At 38.1% G+C, this 25,020-nt stretch overlaps 1 protein-coding gene across 5 annotated transcripts in view; it reads left to right on the top strand.

Moving 5' to 3' along the window:
* The window catches only part of RAPGEF4 (Rap guanine nucleotide exchange factor 4), a 351,123-nt gene that overhangs the window by 73,496 nt on the left and 252,607 nt on the right, over positions 1 to 25,020 (top strand). For 4 of the 5 annotated variants that reach the window (XM_020990978.2, XM_020990976.2, XM_020990975.2 and 1 more), the window contains exon 4: positions 4,673 to 4,819. In XM_020990978.2, the coding sequence (XP_020846637.1) occupies positions 4,673 to 4,819 (147 nt within the window). Of the gene's footprint in view, positions 1 to 4,672; positions 4,820 to 13,241; positions 13,608 to 25,020 lie in introns of those variants that run through there. The other variant, XM_020990983.2, reaches the window with a different exon arrangement.

Raw genomic sequence — 25,020 nt, 5'->3', positions numbered from 1 at the left:
ACATGTACAAATTTAAAATAAATGAGAAGGCTATATTTAGCAATAGGAAATTCCAGAAAGAGGCAGGAACATTCATTAAGTATATACGTAAGTCTTCAAAAGTAGAATATATATACATATATATGTATGTATAGAAGAATTCTAATCTCTTCATAAATACACACATATACATATACTTACATACATACATACATATATGTGTGTATGATTGCTATTGCTACAGACTAACCTGATGACTTTTTTGATGCTTAGCTCATTTATATTGCCTTTGATTTATACATACTGAATTAGAAAGGATGGTTCAACCTAGTGGCAGAGCATCCTATATATATCTTAAAAATATGTACTAAAAAGTCACACTTTATGTATCTATTTATGATCCATCCATCTATTCGGTTTTTTCCTGTTGTTGAGTCATTTCAGTCTTGTCCAACTCTTTGTGACCCCATTTAGGGGTTTTCTTGGCAAAGATGCTGGAGTAGTTGGCCACTTCTTTCTCCAGCTCATTTTATAGATGAAGAACTGAGGCAAACAGGGTTAAGTGACTTGCCCAGAGTCACACAGCTAGTAAGTATCTGAGGCCAGATTTGAACTCATCAAGATGAGTCTTCCTGACTCCAAGCCCAGTGCTCTATCCACTGCACTACCTAGCTGCACTATCTATTCATTTAGTAAACTCTTATTGAGCAAGTACTATGTACAGGACAGTGTGTTAAGTCCTCTGGAGGATAGAATTCAGAGGTTCTGAGTCTGTCTCCATTACCAAGAATGTAAGAGTACACATCGTTTTGAAAGCCTGAGGACATTCATGGTAACCTGTGATCCTTTTTAACACAGTCAAGACTCATTTTGGGTTTTTTGTCTCAGTTCTTAATTTTGAAATATGTCAAAAGCTTCCTAAGGTTAAGTCGAGACAGTGATACCATCCTACCAGCTTTTAATTATTGGTGGTAACATGGAAGCATCTGCAAAGGAAATCCTAAAATAATCCAAAATCCTCTTGTTTATGAGGTTCAGCCTAGCGGAGCAACTACTGAGCAGAACCTGGCCTACGTAAATTTCACAGGCCTGGACAGAAAGAGTAAAAAAGAACAAAACAACTGAGAGCTATACAAACTTTTCATACTATCAACAATAACTTAATTTTTTATCACCTAAAATAATGAAGTATCTCAAACACTTAAGATGGCAAGAAGAGATGATCGAATACAGGAAAGCCTTCTGTTTTTAAACAGTTTTTGGTAGGTTGTAGCGGATCACAATCCATCCTTAGAATCTGCAAGTTGCAAAAAGGTGGACTTACTAAGCTGAGAGAAAATAAAGTATAACCAGAGTGCTGGGATCTCTTCTCATGGGCAGTTTTCAAGCTGAAAATGTTCATCTCTATTTCCTGGCAAACATTCTTCAATTCTTCCCTGCTCTTTAATTATTTTCTTAGAAATTATTGATTTTATTTTCTTGAACACAATTTTATATGGTAATATCTATGCAGAAGCAATTTTCCATGGTTCAGGGATCTGGACTATTATGAACATTTGTCTTAGTAATGTGATTACAGAGTTACTAACTTGATCTTAATAACATTTGCCTATTATCATGCATTAGATGCATGAAAGGAAAACAATGTATTTTCTAACAGAGAATTACCCTTGTGTGTTTCCAATAGTTTATTTGCCATAACAAGGTAGTTGATGGAATGAAAAATTGCTTCAAATGACATTTGAGTAACTATTGGCATCATTTATTTATTTTTAAAAATTATAAGCAATTGAAATTATATTTATATATATTTATTAAAATTATAATTTTACCACCATCAATAAAAGCAATCAAATAAACATAGAAAACAAGAGGTAAAAGCTTACAACAAATCTTTAGCCTTTAACAAGCCAGCAAAAAAAAAAATTGTTCTGTGTCAACTCAGGCCTGTCCCAAGTTCTACCATGTTTGTCAACGTTTTGCTTTTCCCCTTTCCTTTTCCCTTTCTGTTTCTGTTTCTCTTTCCCTTTTCTTTCTTTTTTTTTTGTATAAATGTTGGTGGATGGTCAGTTCTGGTTCTGTTGATTTGTTTCCTTATTACCTCAAATATGGAATGACTATTCCATATTTCTTTGAATGCTTAATATTCATTGTTATAGTACCATAAAATTTTATTACATTATTAAGCCATACTAGTGGCTATTATTAATAACTCAGCTATTCTCTAGTTATTGGATATAGGCTGTATCTAGTAGTTTTGCTATTTAAAAATAGAATAGCAATTGACATTTTCATACAGCTAGTTCTCCCCATTCCACTTTTATAGTGTCTTAGGATGTATCCTATGAATGGAATCTCCAGGTCAAAAGGCAAGATTAATTTTGTGAGTCATTCATTATATATTTACATATTACTGTCCAGAATGTTTGCCTATTGGCATTATCTAAAATCAGATAGAATAACTTCCAAATTTCATAAACAAAATTGCATACAAATTCATTTTCATGAATAAGCGTCTGAATTACTATATTGTTCTAATAGCTGGTATTTCTGCAGCGTTTTTAAATATGCAAACTATTTACTCCACAACAGCTCTGTGAGATAGGGTAATACAAGTATTGTTATACCTATTTTAAAGACAAAGAAATATTCTTTTCTTTCTCTATTCCCTATCACTTCCAGACTTCTGAAACACATCGTCTTCTACTGTTTCTAATTCTTCTTTAATTCCTCTTTATTTTCTTTTTCATCCTTACCATTAGAACAGAGCCATTCTCACAAAGATTATTAGTCATTGACATGTAGCTAAATTTAATAGACTTTAAGCAATAACCCACCATAATTTGAAAGGACTCATGATGAAACATGCTATCCACCTCCAGATACAGAACTAATGGACTCAATGAAGATGGAAGCATATTTTCTTCTATTTCATTTTCTTCTCTTTTTTTTTGACATAACTAATACAGGAGTTTGTTTTGCATGACTCTACCTATCTGTAGTGGGTTTTCTTTTCTTTTGCCTTCTCAATGGGAGTAGTGAGAGGAGGAGAGAGAATATGGAACTGAAAATAAAATAAAATTGAATGTAAGAAATAATAAACAAATTCAGTTGAATGTTCTTTTCTAATTTTCCTGAGATACCTTGCTACATTCAACATAGTGACCATTTCACATTCATCTAAATGTTCTTTGACATTAATTTCCAGAGCGATTGTCTTCTGGTTTACCTTCCGTCTTTCTGTTAAAAGGAGACTGAAGGTTTGAACAAATGACTCATGCACTCAGGTGATTAACTTAGTGAGAAAGAGTGAGTGAATGTAAAACTATCCTTGATATAAAAAATTGTGCTTACATAAAACAGAATATTGTTGTTCATTTATAGATTATGCTAGTTCTTTATTATTTGTGGTTTAAACTGCTGGGATCTTCGTATTCCATTTCTTTGCTTCTTATTCTATACTACCCTAGTGTTGTCAGTTAGTTTGTTATGTGTATATATTTTTGTTTCACCAACTAGATTGTAGACTCCTGGAATTCAGAAAGCATGTTGTAATTAGATTTTGTGTCATTTTTATGTTGCCTAGCACCATGCTTCGCATGGAGTACACCCCAGGATACAGTATGCTGGAGTGGAAAGTGTATGAAACCTGAATTATAGAGCCTAGAACAGTGCCTGGCATTCAGTAGGCACTTAATAAATGCTTGTTAATTAATTGATTGGAGTCAGATGGGACCTGGGTACAAGTCCTACCTCTAAAACTTAAATTTAAGACCATAAGCAAATGATCTAATCTCTCTGAGCCTCAGTTTCTTAATCTGTAAAATGTAGATAGCAATACCTGTAGTACCTACCTCAAAGGGTTGTTGTGAGATCCAACTGAGATATTGTGTGTAATGCACTTTGTAAACCTTGAAAGCTCTATATGGATAAGCATCAGTTACATTGAGCACTCACTAAATCTTTTTTTGATTGGTGGTTCAGTCTGAAGACTTTTTAGAATGCTTGCTTCAGTTTGCTCTTTATGTACAGCCAGCCTTTTAAGCATTTTTATGATTACTCACAACAGATCCTGTTTCATCAAGACTAGCTAAAGAGCTGGCCACTGGCTGGGGATGGAGTTTATAGCCTCAGCAATAAATGAAATGTAGAGATAGTCTAAAAATCTCACTTCAACTGGTAATTTCAACTCTTATAGCAATCCAACTAACAAGCCTTTGTCTAGAACTGTGAATAAGCAAACTGACTGATACATGTTACACAGAGGAAGAAGAAGGAAAGGGTAACCTGTAATAGTCAGTTTTGCTGCTTAGTAACAGCTCTGGACAAAGGCTTGCTAGGGTGTGTGTGTGTGTGTGTGTGTGTGTGTGTGTGTGTGTGTGTGTGTGTGTAGTGAGGGGTTGTTGAGTTGAAATTATTGACTAGAATGAGGTTTCTATACTATTTCTGGGTTTCATTTATTTGTGCTTCCCAATTCCTCTTAACCCAATTGAATTGTTGTGACTTATTCTCCACCCTCAACCTCTCATCACCAAAGCAAACACATTTCTCAGAGGGAAGGGATTAAGTGATATTCCTCACTGGGACTTCCTCCTCCCTTTTCTTAAAACAGATATAAGTGATAAGAAAACTAAGAACCAAACATCCCCTAAGCATTTAAATTCTCTAACAACTACTTATTTTGCATTCATAGGATGCAGTGACAATCTGTACTCTGGGAATTGGAACAGCATTTGGAGAGTCGATTTTGGATAACACTCCCCGCCATGCTACCATTGTTACAAGAGAGTGCAGTGAACTCCTCCGCATTGAGCAGAAAGACTTTAAAGCACTATGGGAGGTAAACTCAAAGGCTTCTCTTTCAATTAATGTAGTTTTAGAAAAATAAAGACAACTGTAATGTGTAGAATGACATTACAATCAAACCTTAATATGTTCCCTTCTGAATCAACAGATGGAATTGTATTTCCCAAACACTCTTTTGAATGAGTGAACTCCATTTTGACACAGACATCCCTGATTTTTTAAAGTATCTGCTTGGGTTTCTATAGTCTGACATTCTTTATAATTATTTCTCGAATGACCACTTAGTATTTTCTATGCTTTCCTACTATTGCTTGAGCAGTCCTTCTAAGAGGCTTTTCTAGAGATGTTATTTTTTACTGGGGAAGACTATTATATAGAGTGTTCTTGAAGTCTCAGTGTAGTTTTCTTTTAGCTACTAAAGCTTAATATTGGCATTCCCTTTTGAATTTTAAAAATTTTCCTCTATACCTACTCAGTAATATGGAATACACAGAGTTAATGCCTGTACTGTTTAGATGCTTTTTAAAGTGTTGTGCTCCATAATAATATATGGTAGGTGGCAGCGCCATAATAATGCCTGGTTTCTTGCCAACTTCAGAATGGAGAGTGGCCCAGCAGTGAGTGGACACAACAGGTCCTGCTGCTTTTTGCATTTATCTGCTGCTTACCAAAGTCTCTCAGTTATTGAACTCATTTATGGCCTGCATTGGTAATAAATTAATCTCATCTGCAGTCATAGCAAAGCCAGCCCTTGTGAAAGCCCAGCTAATCCTTCCATCCCCTCACTCTTGTGAGTTCTCTCAGCTTTCTGATTTTAAACCATGGTTAGTCCTTGCCTTTGTCCTCGTCTCAGTGTGTTCAAGTGTTAACCCACTGAGCTGGCAGGCTTCACTACTTGTCCTAGTGTTGCTAAGATTTTAAACTTGATATAAAAAGAATTTCATGTAATCAAATAGTATCCCCCAGAGCAAAACAAAATGCACTAACCGAGAAAACCCGCAGGTGAACAAGTGATACTTTGCTTTAAAGGCCACACAAAGCCTTAGAAAACCTCCGTGGTGAAATCGGTTCCTTTTATTCTTGGCAGTAGTGTATAAATTGTGGGGTTACTTGTTTGAAATGCTTCTCTTGGAAACTATTACAAAGCCCCAACTGATCAGGAAAGTTCAGAGACAAAAGCTTAGTTTTAGGAAGGAAAAACTAAAATAGGTTTCCATGAACTGTGGGTTTTCTGTCAATTAAAGTGACTGAACTAGAGGCAAATAAGCCATTTCTTGATCTCCTATTTTAAAAGGTGAACCAAAATGTCCTTTTTAAAAACCAAATTTGTGAAAGTGATTAAAGACCTAAACAGTTCTCACCTGTGAGTTGTTCAGTTAGAGAAATGATTTCCTATGCGGCAACTGATTGAAATTGATAATATGACAGTGTTTGTAAGAACATTTTTAAAAAATGGCTTTTAATTAGGGGCTCCTTGGGGCTGTGAATTTTAGTTTTTCCAAAAGCCACTATCTCTGTAAGTTTTAAAAACATTTTTCTCCATTTTTTTTTACTTTGAGAGGTTTAACATCAAATCATTTTAGGGAAAATGTTGGGATATTCTATATATACCTGACCTATTATTTAAGTTTATATCTGTATTGTTTATGCATTACTGTGAAAAATTTCCTCATACAGTGAATACTGCTAAGTTACAAATAATGGACAGCAACCATACTAGGATAAGTTAGGAGGAACTTCAGGGAGGTATCATATGGTATTGTTGTATTCAGACAGAATTTTCAAAATTGTGCCATTTAACTTTTGCCCTGAGTGCAAATGGTGATATAACCTCAGGATTGTGACTTCTGATCTCTGTGCTACATCTGATTCAATATGGTTGGAAACAAGTCACATAACCTCAGATCATAGCTCCGCCTCATGGGATGGCCAAAGAACCTAGGTTTAATGAGCTTTTGGTGACTATTAGGAGTCAGATGCCAAATGGTAAGCATTCAGGTTCCTGAAATAATTCTGGTTAAAATGAATATGTCATATTTATATCTTGTTACTTGCCTACCACTTGAGATTTAATTTTGGGGTTCCCCTCGGGCTGCATTGTAATAGGAAGATTTTATTTCTTTATATACATATATGCATATATATATACATATATATCTGTATGTATATATATATATATATATATATTTATATATATATATATATTCATAACTCTACAGTGGCCTTAGCATCAATTTGGAGGCATTTGGAAAGGATGTAAATGAATCAGACCTAAGACTGGGTTTTAGTTTCTCATAAGCTAAAATGGCAACAGTTATATAGACAGCACATACGTTACAATAAATCAGATAAAAGTCCCTGAAACTACATTTGAAACCAACTCTTCTATAATATTCCAGGGCTGCTTCAGGAAATCAGTGCCAGATCATCTACAAACTGGCACATTTAGCTCCCCCCTCTTCTACTTGACCTTTTGTGTCAGATATCCACCTCTAGCAAGTATATATATATATAGAGAATGTGTATATGTGTATACACATACGTTTGTGCATATATGTATATACATACATTAAACATTTCATGCTTTCTAACATGTGAATAAGAATGGGAAAAGGAAATAGTAGCTTATATATATACATATATACATATACATATATATGTATATGTACACACACACACACACACACACACACACACACACGTATGTTCTGTTTGGCCCCAAAGGGCAAGGCCAAGATCACTGGACAGAACTTGCTAAAGGCAAATTCAGGCATGATGCCAGAAAAGATTTCCTAACCATTAAGGCTGCCTCAGAAGTTGATGGGCTCTTTGTCAATGGAAATCTTCAAGCAAAGGCTGGATAACCATTGATCAGCTATGTCATCATGGGGATTCCTTTCAGGCATTGGATGGACTAGATGGTAATTGAAGTCACTGACAACTCTAAAATTCTGTGATCCAGTTATTTACCACATTTGGTGTTATGACCCAGAGGATCATTTAATCATATTATCTCTGTGGTTATATCTATCAAGAAAACGTGCATAATCTTAACACATATGCATATTAAACTCCATGATGATTTTACATTGTGTTTACTCTATCGAATCAAAACCTTTTCCTAATCAAACAAATGGGCCACCTCAGATGGTAGAAGGGTTCCCTTCATTGGAAGCCTTTAAGCAGACCCTGGATGACCAGTCCCTGGGAATGTTATGTGAAGGATTCAGGTGAGTTGGACTAGATGACCAGAGTGGGCCCTTCTAATTCTGATATTCTGTGATTGGTTTACAATCCACTGTCTTTTAAGGCTATGCTGAAATCATAGGCTATTGTTTCCTTTTCCCATTCTGATTCACATATCATAAACCATGAGACATGTTTTTAGTTGGTCAACATTATTTCCTGAGTGCAGAGAAATATCCAGGGTGTAAATATTTGGTCTTCTGATCATAGCTTCTGAATAGTGGCATTTGTGGTTATGCCCTAGTTAACGTATAATGAAAGCAGTGTGTCAGAGGAAATGCTGGCCAGGCTAAATCTGGAGCATTGAATTCAGCTCTGGGTACCACATTTTAGGAAGGACATGAACAAAGTGGAGAATGCTTAGAAGAATAGGACCATGGTAGATTAAAGGTCTCCAGTTCAAGCAATATGAGGATCAGTTGAAGGAAGTAGAGATGTTTAGCCTAGAGAAGAGAAGACTTTGGGGGCAGGGAGAAGATTTGATTGCTGTCTTTTGTATAGGAAGAGTATTAGAAGAAGTATTAAGGGTCTCCATGGGCTCCATGACTTTTTGCCAGAGGAGATTCTTTTTCATGTATGCATTGATTCAGCCACAAAGGCCCCATGCTACTCTGAAATTCTGTCATTTTGAGGTTTTAGGGGACAATTATATGTAGAAAGTCTGTTCTTGTGTTACAGAGACTTAGACATCAAATTTTAAATATTGCCTTTTTTAAAAAAAGACCTCATGGTTGCCTTTTTATCACTTTTTTATTTCAAAAAAATTTAGATTCCTAAGGATACTTAGATCTTATGAGAATTTCAGATTCATGGTGCATGAAGAAGGTTCTTTGGCAGAATCACAGTGCACAGCATTATCACATTGATAAACACTTTCTCAATTTTAGCTCATTCATATTAGAACAGAGCCAAGACATTTTGATCTAAATGCATCTCAGACAATACAAAAGATACTTTTCTTGCTCACCCTTTTATGGGTCTTTGTCAACATGTCTTGCTGATCCTGTACTTGGTGTGCTGATTCTTGCTTTCAGTTTTATGTATGCAGTACGGATAAGCTCCTAACATACTCCAGAAAAGTATCTTATTAGCTCTCAGGCCGCTTAAAGTAAGTCAGGAAGAGAACAAAGAAACCCTGATTTCTTGTCCATTGAAAAACCATCCTGCTCCACACGTATTGGAAGGGATTTTATAGAATTAGACAATGAATCACTTTTATATTTATATATCAAGAGCCACCATTAATCAAAAATACCCATAATCTTGGATCAAATATTAATAACTTGTTTAAGACTCCCAAGCCTATACTTAACTTCAGCACTTTGTCATTTAACTTCCTTACTGATGGTGTAAAGTGCCACTGGTTTCACTGAGTTTAAATTCTTATTGTCTCAAGAACTGAAAATGGTATGCAGTGGCTTTTAATATTAATTTTCAACATGTATTTCAGGGGCCTGGCTACCATCTCCTGCTTTTTCTGTGATAGTATTGAAAATGAGATGTTTCCTGCCCCTGTTATATGTTTTAATAAGTATTAATATCAAAGATGAATGAAAAGAGTAAAGTATTATTGACTAATGTAGAATAAATGGCCACAATTCACTTAAGCTAAGAAAAGGTGACCTGACCTTAAAGTAAGGCTGCCTAATGCCCCCAAATAGGACTATAAATTGGAAGCTGAAATAGGGAAAAAGATAAGGGAAGAGAGTTTTCATTAGCAAAGAGTCAGGAATAGGAAAGGACGGTAAAGAAGTGAAGAGGATAATTTGTATCATGTGAGAATATTTATTTTATTATATTTATTGATAGAGACAAATAGATGACAGCTCCTAATTTGAGGGGGAGGGGAAACTGTGTGAGAAGGGCATCTTGGAGAGGTCCTGAGTGCTGCCAATTTTATTTACACAGTAAAAGACTATATAAAACAAAGATCTGGTCTATTTTTTGAGTGGACACAGGGGAAGAAGGTGAGAAAATATGTTTAGCAGAATTACATATTTAGAAAGGATCTTGTAGGTCATCAAGTCTACTCCTTAATTTCATAGGTGAGAAAATTGGGGCCCAAAGAGGTTAAGTGACTTGCGTAAAGTCAAACAAATAGTAAATGTCAGAGATGGGCTTGAAGGCAGGTCTTTCCACAGTAAAACCCATGCTTATTCCACCATTATCATGCTGCTTCCCTTCATATGTATATTCATCAAAGCTACATGAATGCCTTTTACTAGCTAGTCTCTGATTTAATTGATGAGCTCTAGAGAGTTGCCTGAGGTAGGTAGAAAGGGTCACTTGCTCAAGATCACACAACCAGTAAGAGTCAAGAGTGGGATTTCAATCCAAGTCTTTCTGTCTTTCAGTCCTGCACTCTATCCTCTTCGCCAGGACACTTCCAGATAACTGTCACACTAATAAACATGGTTATTTTTAATTGGTCATGGGGAGAAGCTAACAAACATAACTTCTTTTGTCCTAAATGATGAAGGATCCAATGACATGGTGGTGACCTATGGCCTTGGAGAAATCTATTTGTCTTATGCTCCAATGCTTTGAATATGAGAACGCTGTCTGATTTTTCGCAGCCTGAGAGCCATTCTCATTGCACCACTTTCCTCGTCCCTCATATCCAATCATTTATCCAGTCTTGCCGATTTTGCCTAAGCAACATCTCTCACATTCATCCTGTTCATTTTACTCTGTGGCTATCCCCTAATTTAGCCTCCCATCAACTCTTACCTTTCTATTGCTTTTGCTTCCTAACTGGGCACCCTGTCTAAGGTTTCTCCCTTCTTTAATTCATCCATCCTAACTGACAACTGGTACTCCTAAGGCACAGGCTTGATGCTTCATTCCCCCATGCAAGAAGCTCCAATGATACCCTATTGCCTTTAAAATAAAATACAAGCTCTTCTATTTGTCATTTAAAGTTCTCTGTGATCTGCCCCAGCTTTCCTTTCTACACTTATTTTTTTTCCTTTTCTTTTCTTTCTTTCTTTTTTGTTTTTTTGCTAAGCAATGGGGTTGAGACTTGGCCAGAGTCACACAGCTAGTGAGTGTTATGTGTCTGAGGCCGAATTTGAACTCAGCTCCCCTTGACTCCAGGGCTGGTGCTCTATTGACTACATCACTTAGCTGCCCCCCTTTCTAGACTTATTCCTTCCCACACTCTATATATGGTCCAGCCAAATTGACTTAGCTTTTGTTCCATGCACCAAACGTGCCACCTTCCCCTTCTGTGGCTCTGTGCTGTCTGTTGCCTAGGCCTGGAATGCCCTCTGTCCTCCTCACTATCACTTGGGATCCCTAATTTCTTCAAAGCATATCTCAGGTGCCAGCTCCTTCAGAGGCCTTTCAGTCATTAGAGCTGTTCCTTCACCAGAAAAAAAAACTACTTTGAATTTAATTTGTCAGTGTTTTGAATTTATTTATATGCATGTTGTTCTTCTCCCTAATAGAATGTAAGCTCCTTGAGAGCAGAAGTGTTTAATTTTTCTCTTTGTATTCTCAGTGCCTAGCACAATGTAGGGGCAGCTAGTTGGCACAGCGCCTGGAGTCAGGAAGACCTGAGTTCAAATCTGGCCTCAGACACTCACAAGCTGCGTGACCCTGGGCCAGTCACTTAACCTTGTTCATCTCAGTTTCCTCATCTGTCAAATGAGCTGGAGAAGGAAATAGCAAACCACTCCAGTATCTTTGCCAGCATCATTTGTACCCCAAATGGGGTTACAAAGAGTTGGATCTGACTGAAATGACTCAACAACAGAAAAATGCTTTTTGAATGAAGAAAGGAATAGGTGGGCAGTATTAGCATTGAAACCTTTACTATAACATACCCTTTTAGAATGCATTCTTTTAAATATACACACACATTCCTTCATCTCTTTCTGGATTTCTTTCTTTACTATGCCACAGCAGCCTCACTCACTTGGAAGACTACTCTGCCATTGTAGCTCCTACCTCTCTGATTTCCTCTAGGAATCTCCATTTTAAAGAAAATTGCCTAGGCCAGTCACATCAACTCCATTCTTCTTTGGTCTCCACTCCTGATTCAATAAACTTTTTTATCCACCATGTCACCACTTGGGTACCTTCTTCCCCTCCTTTTATGTGTTTTCTTCCCCCATTAGAATGTAAGCTTCTTGAGGACAGGTTGTATTTATATTCTCAGTACTTAGAACAATGTCTGGCACATAGTAATTACTTAATAAATGCTTGGTGACTTGACAAACATATAAACTTTACAGAAGTCTCAAGATGCTATATGAGTAGGCATTTGCTGCAGAAAAGACACAAACGCACATTTTTTAAAACCAGACCTGTTATTTTTATCAATACAGGGAGTTCCTGATGAGGGACTTCCATTATCAATATAGGTTGGCACCTTCTTTGCAACTTATAGTCCCAGGTACCCTGGTACCCTAAGATGTTAAGCTACGTGGTCAGAGTCACACAGACAGTTATGTGTCAGAGGCAGGGATTGAACCCAGATAACCTGAAGCAGTTAATACAAAAAGGAATTTTTGTTAAAGAAAGTATTCTTCAGGGAAAGGAGTCTAGTCTTCCCCAAAGCTCTTTAACAATCCATTTGGAATTATGTTTCTAAGAAACATCTACTCCTGCCTAAAAGGGACTAGTTACTGTTGCCATTCTCTTTCTTTCAGAGTCAAATTCTTAAACCAAGAAATTTTTCAAAAGTACTTGAGGGGTTCATTGTTTTGTTTAATGTGCTTTTGACAATTGCTGCTCACCTCACAATTATATTGCTAGTAGTAGACCTTCAATCAGTCAATGCATATTAAGCATCTACTGTGTTCTTGGCACTGTGCTAAGTAGTTGGGATGCAAGAAAAAAGGATGAGATAAGCCCTGCATTTTTTCTACTTATAGACAAGGACTGATCAACCTGATTGCTGACAGGTAGTCCACTTGGAGTATTCACATATGAGCCAGTATTATGATATGGAGGATATAGTAGCTATAGATTGAAAAGCCATCTTCCTTCCTATGGCAAATGCCTACTCATATAGCATCTTTGGGCTTCGGTAAGGTTATTTCCTAGCCCAGAAAATTGCATCGAGGCTAAGAAAAACATACCCAAAAATAAACATGAAAGCCTAGACTCCATGCCAGGAACTCTGGCCACACACATCCTGTTGGGCTGCTCTCTTGCCTCGCCCCTCAGAGTTCTGATCCTTTCAAACCAAGCGGAAGCCTGGTCAGATTATTTGTCTCCAATGTCTACTCCAAGGGTCTCTCACTGCTCTATCCTCAGACTCTACTTCCTTTTCATGCGGTGACAAAATGATTCAAATCCAGAAAGGAAGGGAGTGAAATTGTTGGGAGGTAACTGAAAGAAGAAAAAAAAAAAGAGAAGGTCTCTTCCTTTGCCACTGACCACTTTAGCTTCCCCGGATAACACATAAGCACCAGTTTCCTTTTCATGGACTGAGATAATGCTAAGAATTAACAGTAACTGACAGGAATCATCTACTGTGGAGATAGATTTTGCCATCCACATCAAGATTAGGGACTCACTGTATCTCTGACTGAGAGACAGCAAAAGGAGGACGCATGCTCTATAAGGTCAGAACACATCTTTTTATTCTTTTTGGGGGAGGCAAGAAAAACATGTAACTAATTACATGTATTGTTTAAGAAATTACATTTGAAAATATTTCTGGTTTTTTTTTATGTCTCACTGGGCCTGAGCAGTGATATTCTGAAAAAAACTTGTTTTCACAAATCTTTGAAAGCATTATTTGTTCCTAATGATGGGGGATGTGGTAGTTTAATAAAATAGCCTCCCTGTTCCCCCACCCCCTTTTTTGGAGAAAACAAAGAAGAGAGGTAGGCAAAGTTGTTTTTTAAATAAATATTAATATTCAATTAGTCACTTAGCAACTCATTTGAATGGTATATAATTTTAGAAATGAACTTTGGTCAAAGGAACAGATTAAATGCTATTATACTTCATCTTCTGCATGTCAGTGGGACTCTCTCCTATGGTTCTAAGACAGTGTGTGTTCTTTAATGTATTAGGAGTTCTGTTTTTTACGTTATTGATAGTTTGAAGCCCTAGGAGCTTCTCAATCTGTGATCTCATCATCTTTCAGAAAATCATCAGGGGAGTCAGGACAGATCAAATCAAGACTCTGGGGAAAACCCAGATGTCGCACAGCAGGGCTGGTGGTGGGGGTGTTGTAAGAAGTAGCAGGCCTCTTTGCATTGGTATTAAACCTGAGATGCCTCCAGGGTAGTAGGGGATGGTGTGCTGATGATCTGGCTGTCTTTGAATTCCTTTAAACAGAGATTCTGAAAATACACTTGGCCTTCAACTCTTCTTTTGATGAGCATGAGCGTTCTCTGCCCATTGACCTCTCTTTTCCATGGAACCTCTCACCCTTCAGTCTCAGCTGGTGGTGACATTCTTCACTTGCCCTTTTACATGGTTGCTCAGTAAGTGGGAACTGAAGCTGCTTGTATTTTATACGAGAGAAACTTATGTTTCAACCAAAGGCCAAAAGGATTTCTATGTGGTCAATCACTTTGCTTTAGAGCATCTCCCAAGGTTTTGTATTGGGCAACCAAATTAGAGGTTATTGAAACAGTTTTTCCCCCGATATTGTCCACAGAGTTAGGAGACAGGCATTAATAAATCTGTGGTCTGACTAGATGCACAGATGGGGCACAGTGGAATCCTTACTCTGTTTTCTCACACAGAAACGTGTGGGTAACACACTGGCCTGATTCACAAGGATGTTTGTGGAGGAAAAGGGGGTCATGTATGATCAAGTCTCTAGTCCATTTTTTTTTCCAGTTTGTTATTAAAAAAATAGCCGCAAAGATTTATTATAATATTTCCTAACTGCCTGAGGTCAGCATTCCTCCAGTCAAGTAAACTCATAGAAAGAATCAAATAAAATTTTCAGGAAGAAACTGTGGCATAAACAATGTGGTTATGAGACTCTCCTGTTCTCTGTCTCTTTCTCTCCACCCTCAATCTCTCCCTCCTCGCCCTCTCTCTTTCTCTGTCTCTGTCTCTCTCTCTTTCTCTTTCCTTGTCTCTCAATCTCTGTCTCTCTCCTTCCTTTTTTCTTTCCCTCCCCCATCCTCCTTTCCTCCCTCCACCCTCTCTCCCTCCATTTACCCTCTCTCCTTGTCTTTACCCCTGTCTCCATTCTGTTCTGACCACTGGAATTCCACCATTGAGGGAAACCCTGGTTCTATTCCTGGGTTAGAGTATCCTGTACTAAGAAACAAACAGCAAGAAATTCGACTGCAGTATTTGTTCTTTCAAAATTGCTTTAGGAATGTCCTCACGAAAGGATTTTGCCGACCTCAGACCAAGGAGGCATTTTGGATGGAATGGGAAGATAGAGAGCAAACCAGTAAATGGGAATCTGAGCATGTAAAAGAGATATTGATGTGGTATGGTGGTCTGGATGGACACAAACATCTATTCCTGGCTTGGGTACATCTTGCTCCATGACTTTTTTGAAGGCATCTTTGTTTCTTGGTCAACCTATGGCAAAATGCTGGCCTTAACAGCTGCCTATCCACGTACAGGGTTAAGAACTAATGAGCTAATGTTGGTTAAACCTCTAAATGCTTTATAAGTTCAAAGAACTATTTCTACTCTTTGTTTGGGGCATGAAGAACACACACCCACAAAAGCTGTGCATATAAATGAAGAAGGAAAAAATTGAGAAATCTGTGCTGTAGCTGACACCATGACAAATGAAAGTATTTGAATGTTTGACAGGTACTTGGAGCAATTTCTTCATCTTTTTGCAGTGATGTGGTTTGATTATCCTCAATGCTATTGGAAAGTATTTTGAAGCTGTCAAATATTCCCTGGCATTCTTTGCACTCTGCCAGGGCTTTTTGAGTGTAAAAGGTGTTTGTTATTTGCCAGACATGTATAGATTTCTGCAGCTTATTTTTTTTCTTTTCTCACTCAGAAATTTTACTTATTAATTGGTGATTCTGCCTGATCTTAGTGATAAAAACATTGATTGTCAGATCTGACAGAGGAATTTATTCAGGGCCTTATTGATGGTTGCCTACCTACTGGCAAGTGCACTGAATTTGGAATCAGAGGATCTGGTTCTTGGTTCTGCTACTAATGTATCTATCTGACAGCAGACTAGTCGTTGCACTATTCGGGGCCTCCGCTTCTTTTCATACAATGGTGGTTTCAGATTTTGTAATCTCTAAAGTGCCTCCTCAATCTAAAAACTGTGACTCTATGTGATCTGATTTGAGAGGTACTGATGAATGTATTACTTCCCCTCTAAAATCTTCGTCACTGGACTTCATAGTTTTTAAATTGGTCTTCAGTAACCTCTTTTAAAAGTGTGAATGCCAATGTGAGGGGAAAACATATTAAGTCACTGACAACTGAGCCTAGATTAGTTTATTAAAGAATTTTTTTGCTATTTGGTCTTTCAGTAGTATTCAACTCTTTGTGGCCCCATTTGGGGTTTTCTTGGCAAAGATACCGGAGTGGTTTGTCTTTTCCTTCTTCAGCTCATTTTAGGAGTAAACTGAGACAAACAGGGTTAAGTGACTTGCCCAGGATCACACAGTTAGCAAGTGTCTAAGGTTGGATTTGAACTCAGGTCTTCCTGACTCCAGGCCTGGCACTCTATCCACTGTGCCACCTAGTTGCCTCTTTATTAGAGATTATTAGACTATAAATTATATATAGATGTTATATAATATAAATTATATATAATCTAGCATATAGACTATAGACTACAGAGATAAAATGCTAGCTTGAGATAAAGGAGACTTTTGTTTTATTACTCTTTTGTTTTTAATCAGTTACTTCCAAATATGTATCTTTCCCCTCTCTACCCCACCAGTGAACCTTCCTTGTAATAAAGGAAAAAATGTTAAACAAACTCAATTGACCTGTTTGAAATCTCATGCAAAATTAGGATAGGCCATTTTTGATAGGAGAGAAGCAACAGCTCTGCCTAAGGCATTTGACTCTGAGCTCAGCTATAATAATAACTAACATTTTCATAGCACTTATGTGCCGGGCATTGTGCTAAGTGTTTTACAATTAATATCTCTTTTGATCCTCTCAACAACCCTGGGAGGTAGAAGCTATTATTATCCTCATTTAACAGATGAGGACACTGAGGCAAACAGAGATTAATTGATTTGCCTAGGCTAGGGTTACACAAATAATAAGTGTCTGAGGCTGGATTTGAACTCAGGCCCTCCCAGGCCCCATACTCTATCCACTGCACTACCAGTACTCATAAGGCACTGGCCCCTGATTGAGGGGCAGTATTGTGTGGGGAAGGGATAGCTAGGTAGCATAGTGGATAGAGTATGTGGCCTGGAGTCAGGAAGACTCATCTTCCTGAATTCAAATCTAGCCCCAGACACTTACTAATTGTGTGACCCTCAGTTAGTCACTCAACCTGTTTGCCTCAGTTTCCTCATCTGTCAAATGAGCTAGAAGGAAAAGGCAAACCACTTCAGAATCCCTACCAAGAAAACCCCAAATGGGGTCACGAAGAGTTTGAACATTATTGAAAAATGACTGAACAATCTAAGAGTGTGGGGGAGTACTGAAGATGAGGACACATTGAATTGGAGTAAGAAGATGTAAATGAAGGAAAACCCTGTTTTTACAGTTTTACCTAAAGCAAGCTTTAGGCATGTTATATGGCTCACTAAAATATGTTGGTTTAACTACATAGATTTTTTTTTTTTTTGGCAATTGGGGTTAAGTGACTTGCCCAGGGTCACACAGCTAGTAAGTGTGTCAAGTGTTTGGTCTGAGGCTGGATTTGAACTCAGGTACTCCTGACTTCAGGGCCGGTGCTCTATCCACTGCACCACCTAGCTGCCCCTTAACTGCATAGTTTTTTCTTTTTTTAAAAAATTTTATTAATTTATTTTGATTTATCAACAATCACTTCCATATGCTTTTGAGTTGAAAATTTTTCTCCCCCTTCCCCCCCCCACCCTCCCCAAGATGGTGCACAATCTGATATAGGCTTTACATTTACATACCCATTAAACATATTTTCACATTAGTGAAGTTGTAAGTGAAAATTAAAACCAATAGGAGGAACCATCAGAAAGATGAAACAAAACTCCGCAGAAGGTAAAAATAAGTGATAGCGATTCGACTTCCATAGTTCTTTCTTTGGATGTGGACAGCATTTTCCATCCCGAGGCCTCTGGAGATGTCTTCGATCCTCGTAATACTGAGAAGGGTTCAGTTTAACAATCTTAGTCATTGCATAATGTGGCTGTTATTGTGTACAAAGTCCTCTTGGTTCTGCTCTCTTCACTCAGCATCAGACCATAGAAGTCTTTCCAGGTTTTTCTGAAGTCAGCCTGTTCATCATTTCTTATGGCACAATAGTATTCTATTACATTCATATACCACAACTTGCTCAGCCATTCCCCAATTGATGGGCATCCCCCTCAATTTCCAATTCTTTGCCACCACAAAAAGAGCTGCTATGAATATTTTTGTACATGGGGTCCTTTTCCCATTTGTTTGCTCTCTTTGGGATATAGCCCTAGAAGTGCTATTGCTGGAGTAAAGGGTATGCACATTTTTGTAGCCTTTTAGGCATAGTTCCAAATTGTTCTCCAAAATGGTTGGATCATTTCACAACTCCACCAACAATGTATTCGTGTTCCAATTTTCCCACATCTTCTTCAACATTTATAATTTTCCTGTTTTGTCATGTTGCCCAATCTTAACTACATAGTTTTTGCAAGTAATGTTTTTCACTGAAGTAGAGAAAGACAGAGGCTCGTGTGATATTGTGGGGAAAATCCTGTATTTGGAGTCAAAAGACGGGTTTGAATTCTGGCTCTGATACTATCTGAGTGAATGTGGGCATGTAATTACTCTCCTATGGGCCTCAGTTTCTTCATCTGTAAAATGAAAAGGTTGCACTAGATGTCCTTTGAATTCCTTTTCAGCTCTAAATCTTCGATCCAATGTCTATGTATAAGGAAAAAATAAAGGCAGTCAAAGTAAGTAAGAAGTACAGACAAAATCTTGGGAGTTGGGTTGTGTCACAGTTAGATTTCCCTCTTTGAGAGGAAAAGTAAGTAGATTGTGGTAGTGTTATAGGCATTGACAAACGGCTAAAATTTATCATACTTTGTTTAAAATGAAACCCCAGCCACTCACCTTACCTCTGTTGATGCCCTCCCCAACCCCCAAGTTGGGGCAAAGTCAGAATAGCGCCATAGTGAGAGGAATTCAAACATTCGCATTGTGCTTAGATACTTTGCCCTACAGTGAACAAGCTGTACCATTCTTACCTAGAGAAGTAATGGACTGTGGTGTTTCTTAGTAGGAAACACCAGAGCTGAAGGGACTTTGTAGCTAGAGGTCATGTCACCTAAAAGCAGAAGTTAGAAAAGTAAGATCCAGCAAAAGCAGAGGGGCCTTCCCAGGATTGTGGAGGTAGTGATAGCACAGCTGAGACTCAAACTCCAGTCCTTTGATTACAAATCTAGTGTCCTTTCCACCCTGGCTTCCATGTGTAGAGACAACATAATGGAGTGGGAAGAATATTGTGTTTGGAGTCAGGAAAACTGGATTCTAGCATTGGTTCTGTCACTAAAAGTTCCTGTGTAACTTTAGGGAAGTCATTTCATCTCTGGGCCTTATTTCGATAATCTATATCTAGAACAGATAGCTCACTAGGTCCAGGTCCAGCACGACACCCTGTTCTGTGTCCAGTCATTATGGTTTGTGGACTGGGTTCAGTACCAGTGAGGCTTTCTTGAGTGGATTAAGTCTCCCATCTTTGTAACTTATTGACTCATTAACACCCCTTCCAACCCATTCCAGGGCTGATTTTACTTATGGTGCACAAGTGCAAGGGGCTTTGCAAAAGAGGGGAAGTAAAGGAAGGAAAGAAGCATTTACTGAGGGCCTATTATGTGCCAGGCACTGTGCTAAGCACCTATTGTCTTATTTGATTCTCACAACAACCCTGGGAGGTAGGTGCTATTGGTGTTTTTGGTGGTGTTGAGCCATTCTAGTCATGTCTGGCTCTTCATGACCCCATTTGGGGTCTTCTTGGCAAAGATACTGGAGTGGTTTGCCATTTCCTTCACCAGCTCATTTTACAGGTGAGGAAACTGAGGCAAACAGGTTAAGTGACTTGCCCAGGGTCACACAGCTAGTAAGTGTCTAAGGCCAGATTTGAACTCAGAAAGATAGTCTTCCTGACTCCAGGCCTGACACTCTTATCTCCTTTGCCACCTTGCTGTTATTATCCCCATTTTACATTTGAGGAAACCACCATAGACAGAGATTGAGTTTCTAGAATCACACAGCTAGTAATGTCTGAGGCTCAATTTGAAGTCAAGTCTTCTTCCTGACTCCAGGCCCAGCACTCTATCTACTGTACTACTTAGCACCCCAAATTAAGGTATGGGATGGTTTTATTTCTGCCCAAAGAGAAGTGCTAAGTGTAGAAGAAAGACAATAGACATTAACAAAATTAATAAAAATAAAAAACATTCAGTAATTCAACTTCAAACTGTGGTTACGATTGGCTGGAAGGCTAATGTTTAAACCTTATTGACACAAAACAGTTTGCAGTACTGCTTATTAGTCCATTTCCCTTTCACCTCAGTGCTGCACTGCTCTACCATATTTCTGGTGAACACAGCTGGGCTTGGGCCATTCTTCTTTCTGGTGGCCACCGTTTCTCTTTAGAAGCCTTCCTTGATAACAACCCACTCTTGCTGCTGCTGCTACAGTCAATATCAATCTGGCAGGTGATGCTGCCCCATCACTTGCAGGTCTCTAGAACTTTTGAGTTTACAAAGTCAACTGCATAAGGAAAGAAAACACAAAAGAGAGCACTGCCAGAGACTTGGGTGTAAGCTCACCTAGTTTGGGTTCCCAGCACTTGCTGCTACATGGATATGATTGCCATGACACCTTTATAGAGAAGGACACTTAGCCCTTGCTGGAGTCTGGAGAACCACAGCCACCAGAATGACAGTTAGAAGCTGCCTCCTTTTAACACATGTGGCACCCCATCCCACCCACTGTTGTCATGAGATGGGAGCTTGACAGAAGAAGCTCTCTGGGATACACCATGTTACGACACCAGTTTCCCTGAGTACTGGGTCGCTATGTGTCCAGAAGTAGCCCTGGAAATCCCATATAGTTGATTGGAACCTGGGGTTGGATGGTTATGCATGTGCTATGAAATGGTATATGTTATATATAAAATGAGGGTATGTGACTACATCAGGGGAATCTTAAACCAGTGCCCATAAACTTGGTTTGTTTTTTAAAGACAGTTTGGGTACTGTATTTGGATATAATTAATTTTCTTTATACTTATATGTATTCTAGTTTATGTTTTTAAAAACATTATTCAGAGGAATCCATAGACTTCTCTGGATTGTCAAAGGGATGGTTCCATGACACAAAAAAGGCTTGAGAACTCTTGGATTAAGAACCTTAAGAATCCTTCCATTTAAATTCTAGATTCCAAGTATATTCTTATCATAAAAGTATGTACTCTTTTCTGAGGCGAGGGGTTACGGGGCAGGAGAAGGGGAGAGGGTTACAGATATCTAAATTGCAATAATGGTGCAAATGATCCCGCTTTAGTTTGAATTCCCAAGTATCATGTTTCTTATTTTTTTATTTGTCCAAACCTATGTAGTGCCATGGAAAGAATATTGACTCTGGAATCTGGAATTGTGGGTCTGAGATGATTATTACTTATGTAACTTTGGGCAATGTATTTAACCTCCCTGGGCTTCAGTTTCCTCAATTATATGGCCTTTGAGGTCCCTTCCAGCTTCAAGCTCTATGATATTATGATTGTGTCAGTCTAAGTCGCAAATATTAGTATACTCCCAGTGTGGAAATTCCCTCCAGTGCAGATTCCCTTCTGTAACAGTCTTGGAGAGTTTTCAGGGTCACTGAGAAGTCAAAGTATTGTAGTCATACAATTAAAGCATATGGTAAAGGCAAGACTTGAACCCGACTCTTCCTGATTCCAAGATTGTTCCTGTATGCATTATGCTATCCTGCTTCTCACACACTATATAGAACAGAAAATGATTCCAAGATTGTTCCTGTATGCATTATGCTATCCTGCTTCTCACACACTATATAGAACAGAAAATGTGTATTTGACCAGTCCTTTGCCCTTACTACTCAATAAATGCTTAATGAATTATTGAATGGTAATGAAAATGTATCATTTTGGACATTTAATTTATTTTATGACATATTACAATGTTAAGATTCATTCAGGGACTGGACTTTTCATAGAATCGTGGAGCTGAAATTTAATTTCATTTTCTTTGGTTGTTTTTAGATAAAATGAAAGAAAAGAAAATTTGTAGGATTTTTCTCTTTTTCAAAGTAGCTATAAAAATAAATGCTGCAGAGAGATTTTCTTGCACTTTTGAAACTTTTATATGACCTAGCTTATCTATTTTGCTACCAAGACCACATTCAAAAAGTTCTCAGTAGACTGAAGCCATGGGTCAAGACTACCCACTTGAATACTTAAAGGTCCTGGAGTTTCATTACAGGAGATGCTCCTTTCACGGATGCAATTCAAGATCTTGCTAGCAATGGTAGATGGTCTTTTGAGAGGTTTTTGTTGTTTGAGTCATTTTCAGTCATGTTGGACTCTCCATGATCCCATTTGAGATTCTTGTGGTAAAGATACTAGAATGGTTTACCATTTCCTTCTTCAGCTCATTTGACAGATGAGGAAACTGCACAAACTTAGGGTTAAGTGACTTGCCCAGAGTCACACAGCTAGTAAATGTCTGAGGCTGGATTTGAACTCAGGAAGATGAGTCTTCCTTACTCAGGCCTGACACTCTATCCACTGTGTTACCTAGCTTCCCTCTTTTGAGAGGTACTATTGCAAAAAAATTTATCATCTTACAGCTAGATTGGCAATGAGTCTCCTTGAATATAGGCTGGCCTGTGCAGGCAGGTATGTAATCTATTAGCCAGCCAGGACTCAATGCTCCCTGGCTTAGTATCCCTTTCATAGTTGGCACTCCACCAATCTTACCTTCCAAAACACAGGGTCCTCTTGAGGCAATGGGGAGAGATTGCAGAAGACTTGGCTGGTTCCAAGCTGAAGGGGTGAGGCAAAGAAGCTAGCATAACCCTTTGTTCCTCAGAGATGCTGTCAGACCCCTGCTCTGTTACTACTCAATAGTCTTTAAATACTCACCTGCAAATTCAGACTGTGATACTTTTTTATAAATAACTATAACTTTATGAAACTGCCCTTTGACTAATTACTAGACCTGTCTGTCATAGTTTAACTTAGACCTATCCTCCCGGCATCTTTTTCTGAAGAAAAAAACACGTTAAAATTATTTTTAATGTTTAAATTTCACAAATTGGCCCCAGCATTCATGTTTAGAGTTGATTTCCTTTCCCTAACAAACACTAATAGAACTTCCCCTTAAAACAAAGAAAAGGAATTTTGCAAACTACTTTGTACAAACTAGAAACATAGCCATGATATCTGGTAATATATGTGAAATTCAGCCCCAATAGCCCTAGAGTTAGTCAGAGGACCTAGGGTCAAACCCTAGTTCTGCCTTTTACTGTCTCTCTGACCTTAGACACCACTCATCTCTATGGGCCTTGCTGTCCTCATAGATTGAGAACAGCATAATGGCAATGTGACCCACTGCAAATCACTTAACCATTAGGTGCTCTAGGCAACTGACAGTCAATAGACGTTTATTAAGTATTTAGTGTGTGCTAGGCACTGAGCTAAGCTCTGGGAATACAAAGAAAGGCAACAGATAGTCCCTGCCCTCCAGAGGCTCACAATCTAACAGGGGGAGTCAATATGTAAATCAATTATGTACAAACAAGCTATACACATGATAAATTGGGAATCATCAATGGGAAGGTGCTAGAAGTAAAAGGGATCCAAAAAGGCTTTCTGTAGAAGTTGCATTGATAGAAGGAATTTCCTCACCTGGGAGCTCCTTATATCAGCAAAATCCCAGGTCCGTTCCCTTATTGCCTATATAATGCATTAAGGTTTGGAAAGCACTGTTCAACATTATCTCATTTGATCCTCACAACCATTCTGTGAAGTTAGTGCTTTATTAACCCGATTTTGCAGATAAGGAAACTAGGCAAAACGAGGTTAAATGACTTGTCCAGGGTCACACAACTAGTAAGTGTCTAGATGGGATTTGAGCCCAGCACTTCCTGACTCAAAGTCAGACTCCTGGTCCTCCTGTTAGGTGGTTATAGTCTTAGAACATTACCGAAAACTAAGGTTTAAGTAGAATTTTTTTTCACACATTGATAATCCTCCTAGCAAAACTAGTTTGAATTACTATTCATTAGATACTTGCTCCCTAATAAACTCCTCCAAATATAGTAATGTACATGGACATTGGTTGATAAATGAACAGAGAGAATATATAAATGAATGTTTGCTGTATGGAGTTTTAGCAGATATAGAGTCTTTTCATTTATTGACTCAGTGGTGTCCATAAAATTTTATTCTCATGGTATGTGGAATTACTTTTGCTTCACATATATTTCACATTTTCTATGTTTCTGTATTTGTACCTATCAGTGCAAGCATCCCTGATGATATGTGTCGCCTTCTGTCCATGGCCCTGGAGAAATTAAATCTTTATGTTGACAGTGCAGCTGTTAAGAATTGAGCTCATAAAATTGGGTTGGGAAAGGTATTCTGTTGACATACAGTATTATTTTTCCTTAATTTCTCTCAGCTGTCTATGATTCCAGGTATGTAAAATTAGGGTTAATGTCAACCCAAGGCAGAAACAGAAAGCAGGAACAGAAACTCTTTGTAAACATGGTCTGTATTTCTTTAAAATGCATTTAGTTTTTCAAGTACTGCCTTCTTCTCTGCTGCTGGCTTTTGGGAGCTCATTATTTGTTCCATTCTCGAGTGCTGGATGCTCTCAGCCACATGGAAGTGCTAATGAT

Source organism: Phascolarctos cinereus, unplaced genomic scaffold (assembly GCF_003287225.1).
Source record: "Phascolarctos cinereus isolate Bilbo 61053 unplaced genomic scaffold, phaCin_HiC Scaffold_726;HRSCAF=1367, whole genome shotgun sequence".
NCBI lineage: Eukaryota > Metazoa > Chordata > Mammalia > Diprotodontia > Phascolarctidae > Phascolarctos > Phascolarctos cinereus.
Note: the sequence above shows the minus strand (reverse complement) of the source record. Positions and strands in the feature narration are given on the sequence as shown.